Here is a 13,574-nt window from a genome sequence, read left to right on the forward strand (position 1 = left end):
GTTTGCGTGCCGAGTGAGACGCGCAGCGGAGAAAACCACAGCTCTGTCAGCCGCATACTCAGGGGGTTACTCACTGCATTCTTTACTTAACACGCACACACACACTGGAGCACGGCTGTTACTTTTGTCAGTATTTTCTTCTTTAAAATATATTTGCGGAACACGAACTGGCTTTTACTTTCCATTCGTATTATTCATTGAACAATATTTAACGAATAAATTTGAGCAATTAAGCCAAGGATTAAATGAATTACACCCTTTGAACTGGAGTGACCTAAACTGGATCTTTATTTTTTTTAAACCCCACGACTGTCCCATAGTTAGCACCATTGATGCATTACCTAAGGTCAGGCAGCCAACATAAAGCAAGAGGCTCGCTGTGAATGGGAGAACCCAGGCTCAGTTAAACTTTAACAGCGTTCCCGTTGGATGGGTGGGAAGGAGACGAGGACATTGGGGCAGATCAGTAAATCTCGCCGCTGCTGGTGGCGGCGAGGGAGATGTCGGGGGCCTTCCAAGGGAGTTTGAGGAGGTAATGAGTCCTTTAATTAAAAGGGCTGTGGAGTGAAGCAATGGCGCCAACGCATTACTCTGCGTTTAGACGGCACTGATGAATCAGCAGAACGTTGTTTTCACAAGCACTGGCCAATGATTGACTACAGTGCAAAGGCAGAGAATGATATTTCAATGCTCTGTAATGATTTTACGAAAACCATACGCAGTAGAATTGCTCACGTCCGCGCTGATATGTCACTCATTGTCAAGCAGACATCACGAGCAAGAGTCATTGCAAGCGTGCCTGGTATCTGTGTGGCTTTGCACACAACAGGAATCACCGTAGGGGAAATGTTACAGATGATTATTCACAAGAGAAATGCCTCTGCAATATGCTACCGGTAACCAACAAGCACAAAGCCACTCCTCCTGCCTACGGTGCGATGCTCAGTGAATTGTTGCGATCAGGGTTACCGATTTGTTATCGATTTGTAATCGTGCTAACACATTGTGAACGATGCTCGCGAATCGACGCGCAGTGGATTGTCAGGCACGTGATTCAGTGCGTGTATCACGAGCTTAAGAATCAATACTCATCGATGAATCAACGCACCGTTGCATCTCCAGTTGACGGTAACGTGCACCCAAGGCTACGCTTGTGGCCAAATGGGATTTATACTCAGCAGCAGCAGCAGCAGCAGATTCTCTTTGTGGCGGTGTCTTCGGTCAACACAGAGCAAATTGAAGTCGGATGGAGTTGCGCCATTACATTCTGCATTTAACCAATTTAAAGAACTGTAGAGGATCTTGTCTGTGATTGGCAAGATACTCTACAGCTGTGGATACTATCTCTGCTGACATTAATGACGGGGAACATTCGTGTTGATGTTTCCCCTTGTTATCGTGGAGTGGCGGTGCAGTGGTTAGCAACTATGAGCCCAGCCACCTGGAGCTGTATTCCAAGCCACGGCTAACATCAGTGGCGACTGCAATCTGTTCCCAGGCGTCCGCCTACACAGCAACCTGCAGTGGCCACCACGGTGAAGGAGGGAAGGAAGGTCAATCAACCCCCAGGGGCTGACACTGAGATGGCAACCCTATCCAGCAGTGGATTGGAAAATGGCTGAAAGTGAATTTAATTATCATTCCTTTTTATCATGACGGCTAATAAACAGCATTACATATCGATTTTTTTTTACATGTAAAATCTACAAGAAAAATTATGGATATGATAAAAATGCTATTTTCATCAAATAGAAATCTCAGAGGTTTCTCAACAGCAGCAGCGCATTAAGCATATACACGAATGCGTTCACAATGCCCTGGTAAGAATGATTTGTTCACGCAAAACTAGAAACATATTTATCAAATATAGTAAGCAGTTAGTCACTTGCCAGTGATGCAACGGCATGCTTGGGAAACTCAGAATCTCTTAGACACAGTAGTGGCAATAAAAATAACTCTTTAGCCTGATAGGAGCACCGAGTTAGTGAACAACTCGTACAGGGAGGGGGTACGCTCTCTAACAACAACAATAACAACAATAACAACAATAACGATATCCACTATTGCTGTTATGCAGGTCTGTTATATTTCATTACCCAACCCATGATAGAGTCAAAGTATCTCCCCCTATCCAAATGCGCGAGGAGGGCGGGGAAGTCTTTTCAATTGGTGGCCTTGAGCACGTGGCAGAAATTCCACATTCCCGTGGTTGGAGCCAGTAGATTAACCGCCGCTGACTTCTATTTATCACTGACCTCAGGGGAATAACAGGCGGAGTCACACCCCAGGCTGGGAACTGAACTTGCAACCTTCCAATTGAGAGTCGAACCGCAGCACCACCAGGCCAGATTCTCATGAATAATAGGAAGGATTGTGTGCTGTCACGATGTTGTCTACATCTTGTCTGTGACATGATGGAAAGCAAATCATAGCGTGCATCATGCATACCACTACACTCCCCCTCCCAACCCTCTGGGTAATCGCATTCATAGAGAACATGCTCATGGGAAAATATCCAACAGCATAGAAATACACTTTATATGACTACCGCAGAGCCGGGTAAATTATAGGAGTACCGCTGGCTCGTGTGGAGCCACTCACTCACAGGGCACCGCTGGCTCGTGTGGTGCCACTCACTCACTGGGCACCGCTGGCTCGTGAGGAGCCACTCACTCACAGGGCACCGCTGGCTCGTGTGGTGCCACTCACTCACTGGGCACCGCTGGCTCGTGTGGAGCCACTCACTCACTGGGCACCGCTGGCTCGTGAGGAGCCACTCACTCACAGGGCACCGCTGGCTCGTGTGGTGCCACTCACTCACTGGGCACCGCTGGCTCGTGTGGAGCCACTCACTCACAGGGCACCGCTGACTCGTGTGGTGCCACTCACTCACTGGGCACCGCTGGCTCGTGTGGTGCCACTCACTCACTGGGCACCGCTGACTCGTGTGGAGCCACTCACTCACTGGGCACCGCTGGCTCGTGAGGAGCCACTCACTCACAGGGCACCTCTGGCTCGTGTGGAGCTACTCCCTCACTGGGCACCGCTGACTCGTGTGGAGCCACTCACTCACTCACTCACGGGGTACTGCTCCACACGTGCTCACTCTAAATTGGGACTTGTCCTGAGCGGGGAGAGAACTGGTAGGCCAGAGTGACAGTTCGATTCATGGACTCGAGGTGAAAACCACGAAACCACAGCCAGCCTTAATAATATATATAATAATATATATAATAATATATAATATATATAATTATATATAAGTGTGCAAGTTTCCTGACGTTTGTCTCAAAGCGTCTGCTGACATGAGGCAGCCATTAAAGTGGTGTCAATGTAAATTCCCCTGATTAATTGTAAACATGTTATTTAGAAGTGGGTGAGTGGGACTGTGGTTAGAACACCCGACTCACAACGAGAAGGCTTGATCGTCTAACACTGGCTGTTAAAATGCGTGCCACATTTGCGGGAATCCTTGCCCTGCCACGGTAATGTAGAATAGCCACCACTGGATCTTGACCACCGCAATAGATAAGCAGGGCTTTTTTGAGCTGGGAGATTAAACTATAAAGCAGTAGCACCTTTGCTACAGAACCACCATCATCACTCCCACTCTGACCTTCCACGCCTGCACGTCCTCTCGCCCTCCCCACAGCAGCTTCCCCTCCATTCCAATAGCCAGCTCTCTCCCCGACTCTCCACAGCCTCTTCCCTACAATTCCCCAGGCACTCCGCTCTCTCTCTCTCTCCCCAACGCCCTCTCCCCTCACTCGCAGCAGCCCGCGCTGTAGACAATCCCACCTCCATCTTTGTCACCGCCTCTCCACACCCAGACTGCGTCCCCCACAGCATTTACCCCACTCGGGGAGCGCGTGTTACGGCAACAACATCTTCCAGATTCTATTTAAACAAGCCGGCAGAAGAGGTATCTTTTAAATGGTGGACACGGTGAAAGGAATTTCTCAAAAAATCCTTTCGGGGGAGGCTGATAACAATAAAGCAATCACTCAAGCGGAGAGAAAATTACCACTGCCGCAGCATGAAGCAGACGCTGGAAGTGATTCGCCACCGCTGTGACCGACAACCTCTGCTTGTTGTAAATTGTAAACGGGGGGAAAAAAATTCGCACAATAAGGCAACGTTTCAGGAAATGACCCTTATCGGAACAGAGGGAGACATAGGCAAGTCAGCAGATTGTGAATGGAAGACTGATCCTGTGTGTTACAAAGGCTGATCGTGTACAAAGGTTGTACATGGGACATAAAACAAACTCATTAACAATTACTGCACTTGGCCCCACCCCAACAAAGACAGACAAAGATCCCCTGCTCATGAAGTGTAAAAATAAGCGTCACGAGTGAACACCTATTGAGGCAAGAATGCCATATGTGCAGGTGGTATGGCCTGAACCGCCTTTGTCTTCCTCGTGCTGAGATATACATACCAGACCAGACACTTAATTAAAGCCGAGGACATCCATGGGAAGTCCAGGCCAGGTTCAGCTACCACCTGCCCCTGATGCTGTTCATAGCCTAGAATTGAACCCAGGTGACCAGTATCGTAGTGCAGTGTGTAATCCACTGTGGCTCCACTCTCCAAAATGACCCCAATCTTGCACACAAGGACAAATATTTCCCTACAGCCATAAAGACCGTTGGGGCAAGTACTGCGAGTTAGCAGCTATGCAGGCCGGCACAGTCGGTGAAGGGGTGTTGTAGCGAGCACCACACCTTGCCATGTTTGTCTCCCAATTTCTGAAGTTTACATCACACCAGGTAACCATTTATTTCAACACATAGAGGAGGCCCAGAACCGGTCAAGATATCCCTTTGCCCACTGACGTTAACCGTGGCTGGGAATTGAACTCGGAGGCCACTGGGTTTGTAGTGCCGTGGCGTGGCTACGGTGGCGAGCGAGAGAAGGGGGGGAGTGGAGGAGCCGACTCGCGAGACGCGGCGAGTGGGACGCTCACCGAGGTCGCTGATGATGTAGGCCTGGTCGCGGGCGGGCAGCAGGATGGGCCCCACCTGGAGGTGGCCCTCCTGCTCGCGGTACAGCAGCCGGTGACCCCGCACCGCGCCGCGCCCCGACGCCGCCTTCCAGGTGACGCGCACCGCCGTGCAGTTGAGCGCCTCCAGGTGCAGCGCCGGCGACACGGGGACTGCGGCGCAGAGAGAGCACGGCCGTGACCACCACGCCCCGCGCCGGCGTGCTCAGCGAAGGTGCTGCTGCTGGTGGCGGTGATCGTAGTGGTGGCAATTGGGATGGTGGTGGTTCTTTTAGTGATCGTGCTGCTGGTGACGATGGTGCCGGTGGTGCCGGCTATGATGGTGCCGGTGATGGTGCTGGTGGCAATGGCGGTGAAGGTGGTGCTCGCATTAATTGCGTAGATGATGCCGGTTATGATGGTGGTGGCATCTGCTACGGTACAATATCACCGTGACTTTGATTACTCTCGTGGTGGCCAGGAAGTGTGCGTGTAATCCAGTGGTTTGCAAACAGGGTTGGTGGCTTATATCATTGTTTGGATAAGACATGCCAACTGCATCATAAATTTAAGTACAGCAAATATTTATTTCCTACAGGTCCCCCAGATTCTTCCTAGACATTTACTCTTCTGAAAACTTGTTAAACCATCCAAAGCAAGGCCCTCCTTACAATGTCTTGAGATTCAGTAAGCCCTTCCAGTATGATAAGAAATTAACATAATCAATCTAAGATCAAATTGTGGTCAATAAAACTCATTATGCGAGAAGACAACAATTGTCATCCAGCCCCCACCACAGAACTATGGAACATCCACCACTGGCTTCGAGTCACCAATAAACAGGGGCCCCAGCCTTTTCTTGCTGGAGCAGGACAAGATGAAGATACCAGGGCAGGCCCAGGACCGGTTCAGCTAATCGTCGATGATGGTGGTGGCCGTGAACGGGAATCGAAATACACTTGGACATACGAAGCGGTGACTGTCATTGGTGTCGTCAGGCAAAGCCGGAGCCACAGCGCGCGGAGAAGAGAGACGGCCAAACTGTTGCTCTACAGAGCGGGAGAGAGAGCAAGCGAGGAGAGAGCGAGGGGTGAGCGAGCGGGGGGAGAGCAACGGAGAGCGGTACCGTCGCGGGCGGTGAGCTTTGGCGTGCGGTGCGACAGCCACACGGACGGCTCCCCCCAGCCGGCGCGCGTCGCCGCCGCCACGCGCAGCAGGTAGGTGCTGTCGGGCGCGAGGCCTCGCAGCAGCCAGTCGCCCCGCTCGCCCGGCACGTCGAGCGCGTGCGGCGCCCCGTCCGGCCCGCGCCGGTACCACAGGCGGTAGGCGGTGAGGCGGCCACGGCGGTAGCGCGGGGGGATGGCCCCCCAGGAGACGCGCACCTCGCGGGGGCTCAGGCTGCTCAGGCTCAGCTCCGGGGCGCGCAGCGGCACTGTGGGGGGGGGGGGGTGCAAGGCGGGGATGGGGAGGATAGCAGCGGGGAGGGGGGCGCGAGGTGGCCGAGCGAAGAGAGGATGAGGCGAGGGAAGAGGGAAAGAGGAAGGAGTGGGAAGGGGATGAGGCGGTAGTGAGCAGAGTGTGAGGCATAGCGAGTCGAACCCGCGTGCACGGGATGCGGCAACACAGCGAGGGCTCGTGAAGACCGAGCCACTTCTGCTCGCTCTCTTGAAACTCGAGTGTGCAACTAAAACTCACTTGGGTGTAACACAGCACTGCGTCGAGTTATCCAGCTCAATACTCGTGGGGTGGTTGGGCAGCCGTGCTCGGGGCATTGGGGGCTCACCGTCCTCCAGCGTGGTACCCATCACGTGCTCCGACATGCGGCTGGCGCCCACGGGCATGTAGGCGACGAGGTAGAAGGTGTAGTTGGTGGCCGGGTCGAGGTCGTCCACGAGGTAGCGCGACGTGTCGTTCCCGATCACGATCTGGTACTCCTCGTTGTTCATGCCTGTGGTGCCGCCACGGGGTGGGAGGTGGGGGCGAGGGGGGGGGGTGAAGGGGAGGAGGTGAGGGATGCAGAGAGAGTTGCTCCTCATCCAGGAACTCAAGTTGGCTACGTACGGTGCGAAAGAAGTTCAACATGCATACATACGGCCCTGAGCTCCACTGCAGCACGCAGAGCGATGCGGCAAATTGGTTTGGCGAGGCCGGCTGAGACAGAGTTAGACATGGCCACGTGGTGAGGTGGGGATATAGAGATGGAGTTTAAATTAGATAGGTAGACAGGTTCCTCCCTGGTGCAGTCAGTGTGCTGCCATGTCGTCCCTTCCCCCGCACCTCCGATGAGCATGGCTGGCTACGTACGATACATACCATGCGTGCGTACTGGGCATGAAGCTAAGAGCCCCTGACGAGCACTACCAGGCTGTGCGCACCACGGCCTGGCAGTTTGAATGCCACGGAACCCCTCGTGTTCCTTCTGCTCCAATTTGCACTCATCAACGTCGATTTAAAGCCACGTCTGAAATTGTTCTCAGAAAGATATATTAACTGTGTCAGGTAAGAGCCCATTGGTATAGATATATTGGCAAGGGACATCAGGCCACGTTATTGATAATCCATACATGGAATATGGGAAATTAGTTTCCGTTATGTCCACTTGATACATTGACAGGAATTAATCGATTCCATCAATGAATCATTAAGGCTCAACATTTAAGGAACACACGAACTTGTTTTCCATTTGGTTGTATGTCTTTAGTATGAAGCACAACGTCGTGCAGGAGCCAGCTGGCTCGGCCTCTTCGCGATGCATTCACATTCTCTAGATTATGTCGCTGCTATGAATGTCCAAAGGATGGGCCACTTTGTTGAGCTGTCTTTTGTGACCAGGTCGCTTTTGAAAAACAAGACCTCAGTGGGCCTTGCCAAGTAGGATGGGGATGTTTGGGTGATTTGTTCACCTCTTGTACTTTGCACTATTGTCTTGTGTTTGTACTGTTTGTTGTTGTAACGTTCTTACCTGCCCCTACTGGACACCTGTGAAAAGAGCTTTATAACTCAGCGGATTCCTCCTGCAGTATAAAGAAATATTCTGATTCTCATCCCGTCTCAGTGATGTTCACGATGGCTGTCTCAGCGGTGACCCGGCACTGTGTATCGCCTTGGTTCGAATCCAGGTTTAAACCGCCCGTGATTAAATCGGGGTTTGACGTCGAGCAAGAGTTTTGACATATTTCATGTTAGTTCACGAAATGCATCCCTTTAACACAACTTGCCAGCCACATGGAATGGTGTGCCAACTAAAACGGTGTGCCATCTAAAACGGTGTACCACCTAAAATGCCGTGCAACCTAAAGATAATAACTTTTAGGGGCTGCAAAAAAACTTTCTGTAAAAGGCATAACTTCTCTCGCACACAAAGTGGAGCACTGCGCACTATCACAATTACAAATCGAGATTCTAATTTGTCAGCACAATTGGAATGTGACTGAGATTTAATGAAAGAAAAAAAAACACTCTGGGCAAAAACATACGTATGATGCAAAAGAAGTTCAACATACATACAAGATGTGAGACAGCCTTCATGTTGCTCACGGTGATACACACACAGTACATATTACACACACACCCAACACACATCACAGACACACAGTACACACACAGTACACACAGTACACACACACACCACACACACATTACACACACACAGTACACACACACACATCACAGACACACAGTACACACACACACAGTACACACACACATCACACACACACAATACACACACAGTACACATTAATTGACAGGTTAATCAATCAGATCAACTCGATTGACTAAATTGAAATGTTACGACAGCCCTAACAGTTTATTACTCAATGGTAAAACTAAAATTAGGGACAGCGTTGGCAATGATGCGTGCCAGCTTCTCTATTGACCCTGACCCTAACGGAACAAGTGTGTGTGTAACGTGTGTGTGTGTGTAACGTGTGTGTGTAACGTGTGTGTGTGTGTAACGTGTGTGTGTAACGTGTGTGTGTGTGTAACGTGTGTGTGTAACGTGTGTGTGTGTGTAACGTGTGTGTGTAACGTGTGTATGTAACGTGTGTGTGTAATGTACCCGTGTAGTGTGTAACGTGCGTGTGTGTAACGTATCTGTGTGTGTGTGTGGTGTGTAACGCGCATAATGTGTGTAATGTGTTTTTATGTAATGCAGTTACTAAACATTTTATAATTTTGAGAATATGTGTCCATGTGTATTGCTCCTATATCGCAGTGTTCGTGTTAAAGTTCGTAGCTATTCATACATTTTCCGCGAATATTAGTTTCGCAGGAAGGGAGCGATTTATTGCTCTGTGTAATCCAAATGGTATAATTTGCCTGCAGCTCTTCAGCAGTGTGGATGTTGCATTTGCTTGTTTTTTAGCTATTTGGAGGACACTGGAAAACCTGGAGGAAACCCACACAGAGAGAAGAACAGTCAGTCTCCACACAGAGAGGCATCCGAGTTGGAATCAAACCCTGGCCCTTCTTGGTGTGAGGCTCGATTGTTACCACTGTGCCACCCCGCTGACTATGTTATGGTAACGTTCAAAAATAACTTCGTGATTTCCTAAACAAAAAAGAGAGGATCCCGGTTTAGAACGGCAGGCAGCCACCAATCCCAGGGACTTCTCGCTAACGAGCGGTGGACAACCGATAAGTCGATAATCAGCCGGCCATTTACCACACACGCCTCTCCTCATTCCATTCTTGATCTCGGCAGCCTCCGAGAAGCGCTTCCCAAGGTTTCAAAAAAACGGGGGTATTACCGCATTACTTTTCAATACCGTCGCAATCTTCACGTATAACCGCGCGAGAGGCCTCCGAGACGCGGAGACCCACGCCGATCCACGGTACCAATACCCCCGACGCCAACGGCCAGGGGACGCAGGCGAGGGTTGCGTGGGTTGCGAGAGTTGCGTGGGTTGCGTGGGTTGCGAGAGTTGCGTGGGTTGCGTGGGTTGCGAGGGTTGCGAGGGTTGCGTGGGTTGCGAGGGTTGCGTGGGTTGCGAGGGTTGCGTGGGTTGCGTGGGTTGCGAGAATTGCGTGGGTTGCGAGAATTGCGTGGGTTGCGAGGGTTGCGAGGGTTGCATGGGTTGCGAGGGTTGCGTGGGTTGCGTGGGTTGCGTGGGTTGCGTGGGTTGCGAGGGTTGCGTGGGTTGCGTGGGTTGCGAGGGTTGCGTGGGTTGCGAGGGTTGCGTGGGTTGCGAGGGTTGCGTGGGTTGCGAGGGTTGCGAGGGTTGCGTGGGTTGCGTGGGTTGCGAGGCCGCTTCATCATCAACAACTGTCAACGGCGTTTGACCAGCCCATCGCTGAGCGTGCGGTCTCTGAAGCAACGACAACAAATCTATTCACGAGGAAATTTACTTGTAAACGTGATATAAATGAAAGCGTGATATCTCTACGTATAGCCCAACCGTAGGAAAATGGAATTGGTAATTAAACGTGATAAATCACCTCGAAAATATCATCGAATAAATAGCAGCTCGGCAGGCTGAGCTATTGAGTTACGAACGTGCTGTATTGAGTTTGAAGTGTATTTTTAGCATGAAAGTAGACGTTGTTTAGATTTGCTCAAAACAGACAAACAAATAAAAATCAATACCAATGAACTGAGTATCACATTTTCTGTCATAAGAGCTGACATCCGCAAGCTTTCACAAACATGGTGATCGTGTCCTAGGCAATTCGAAAGGCACAGAGCGATCACCACAAGGTTACCTTTATTCAAACATCCACACACAGACACACATTTATCCAGACGTCCACATGTGCACAAATATGCACACATATTATCACACACCCACGCGCACAGTTACACACATTCACATGCATGTTTTCACACACAAGGACATCTTTACGGACACATTCACACACGGGCACATGTATCTTTTGGAAATCATTCACACTCTGACATACAAAGACAAATATCCCCTGTATGTGACGATGATGTTACTACGGCGATTGTACCAGGCTAGGTCCACTCTGAGGTCACATACAGAGTGCCATTCTCATTTCCATTCAGATACGTTCACACATACGCATTTGTATGTGCTCAGGAACACACGCACAAACACACAGACTTCAGAACTATTTTAAGCAATCGTATCTATAAACGTTGAAGGTTGCTATGAGCTGAAACTTTAACTTCAGAGTAAATGAACGCGCGTGCACGCGTATAGAGAAACACAAACATTCACACGCACACACGCCTTTTCAATGTCTATGCCGCTCCGTATTAAACAGTTATTATGTCGCAATCTAAAGAAGGTTACTTAAATTAGCCGGCAGAGAGAAAGGTCCGTTTAATGCGACGAGAATAGGTTAAAACGGGTGCAGAGCAACACAACCCAAAACAATTACCGCCTCATTTGCATGAAATCGTTTCTCCTCCTCACGGAGCCCTCCCCAGGATCACGGATCAATGCGGGGAGCGCACGGCACCAGGATTTCCACGCTCAACAATCGCCTCACTTTTCACAAACACAGGCCGGCCGTACGGGCCCTTATTAACTGGCACCGGTGGAGAAAGGCCCTTATTGATCAGCAATAATTAAAACGGCGTTGCTGCCAGGGCCTCTGTCTCTGAAGCCCTCAGAGGAGCACAAAGAGCCGGGGGGGTCCCCCCCTCCCCCCCCTCGCTCGCTTCAAGCGGGGGGGGGGACGGGGGGACCCCGAGCGGGGTCCTCGGGGTCCCCCCCCCGCTCGCTTCAAGCGGGGGGGGGGGGGGGGGGCGGTGGTCCCCGGCAAACAAACGGCTCGGCCACGGCGTCGGCGGCCGGCAATTCAAGCGCTTTAATTGGTTTTCTCTCCTCGGCAGCATTCACGCTCGTGTGGTCATCTCGCCGAGGTGCCGCGGGTCACGCCGGCGCGGCGAAGCCCTCGCGGCTCCAGCCCCGCACCGCTCGCCAATAAACAAATAGAAGGCGCTCTTCTCCGGTACCACAAAAGTGTCTCTCTTTAAATTAATGCAGACCAAAAGACACGCGGGGATTATCCACCGGCCACGTTTCTCTCCACACAAATTAAGTAGAAACACGGGCATTGTGCCGCTTTCTCCATTTCATGTGGCCCAGCTGCCCGGAGGATGTCAAGAGCCCTCTTTCCACTCTTGTTCCTGTAACCCTTGACCCTTGTTTCAGCTGCCAGGCGGTGCGTTTCAGTGGGGATTTGGGCGGTGGGTCACCGTGGGTTCTGGGAAAGCGGCGCCGAGCGAAGCGACCATCTTGTGACTGGGCGCTCCACCAGGGCCTTGTGCCGGTGAGCCGCGTGTGGTGTGGCGCGGCGCGGGGCCGCTCTGCTTCCAGAGGGCCTTAGCCTCATCTGGAACCAACCTCACGGATGCAACATCCTCAAAAGTATCTTTTGTCCCGAGCTTCCCACCTCCGCTCATGAAAGAACCAAAGTAAATGATGCTCTTTGAGATGAAAATCGATGTGCTTCGCCGCCAACGCATTTCAGAAGCTCTGTTGCGTTAGAAACTCGTGTGCAGCGGCAAAAACGGATACATTTAAGCGTTTCTCATTTTTGAATTAAAGCAACAAAACCAAAGGCGACGAGTAAATTGAAATGAGATTTCCAATTTAAACCGGCAAAAGAAACCTGACAAACGCTGACCAAACAGCCCATTATCGGCGGAGCCTTTGTCTCTATTGCTCTCAACGGCAGATGTCCCCATGGGCCGAGCGCTGAGGAGGTCTGCACGGGAACATTTACTCATCCCAGAAGCGGCCCCAAGAAGCAGGAGACTAAAACAGACTTACAAGTCTGCCAAACCCACTCCTCCCAAAACAAAACCAAAATCACCATCGTATCAAAATAGAATTATATTGGGAAACGTAACCACATTACCATGAAAAATAAACACATGTCGGGCCTGAGACTAGCCTGCGATGTATTTATGCGACGTGTAGTGAATGTTCCACTAACACGTTTCCAATGTTTAGCTAACATGTCCCCAGAGTTGCTTTATTTTTACGGCCAAGAAAAATGACTCCCCTTATCTCTTGAAGCACTTTTCCCTCAAAACCAAACATTCATAACTTTAGACGGACATCAAACCTCGCGTGTGCGTGCGCGTCACGTCAGCCTTAATAGGTACTCCGTACGAAAAGTTACGTCAGAGGTTTACGTCTACGAATGGGGAGGCGTTTCTCTTTCTCGTCACATGGCAGTGGTGCCCAGAAGTCAGTGACCAAGCGGAAAACCGTGGCCAGATGGTGGGATACTGTAAGGGGCAGACCTTGGAGGTCATGTGTCCACTCAGCAACAGCTGTGGCATCGAGCAGAAGGAAGGAAGCGATGGCGAGACATGGCAGCATACATTGCATTGGGGAAGATGACCTCTTGACCTCAACCTTGACCTAATATGTAAACCAACTGCTATTTTCTCTCCACTTTCAATCCCTTGTTGGTGCCTTAACATATTAAATGACTCCTCCAGTGCCATCGTCCAGCGTCTCATCTTGTCTCTACCCAGACGGCCCAAACAGGGCAGCCGGACGCCTCCTCTTGATGCCAGGGTCTTATCTTCTGTGGCCGTGACTTCAACCATTCTCTTTCTGCCGCTGAGCTCACACGCTCATATCTATCCTTTTAACCGTCTCGC

At 50.8% G+C, this 13,574-nt stretch overlaps 1 protein-coding gene across 1 annotated transcript in view; it reads right to left on the minus strand.

Annotated features, from left to right (window-relative positions):
- The window catches only part of LOC133343909 (protogenin-like), a 113,473-nt gene that overhangs the window by 29,843 nt on the left and 70,056 nt on the right, over positions 1–13,574 (minus strand). The window contains 3 exon segments of the mRNA XM_061553911.1: positions 4,970–5,158; positions 6,111–6,416; positions 6,768–6,932. Of these exon segments, the coding sequence (XP_061409895.1) occupies positions 4,970–5,158; positions 6,111–6,416; positions 6,768–6,932 (660 nt within the window).

The sequence above is a fragment of the Lethenteron reissneri genome, chromosome 18 (genome assembly GCF_015708825.2).
Source record: "Lethenteron reissneri isolate LAM-NWPU_2019-01 chromosome 18, ASM1570882v1, whole genome shotgun sequence".
In the NCBI taxonomy this organism is placed as follows: domain Eukaryota; kingdom Metazoa; phylum Chordata; class Hyperoartia; order Petromyzontiformes; family Petromyzontidae; genus Lethenteron; species Lethenteron reissneri.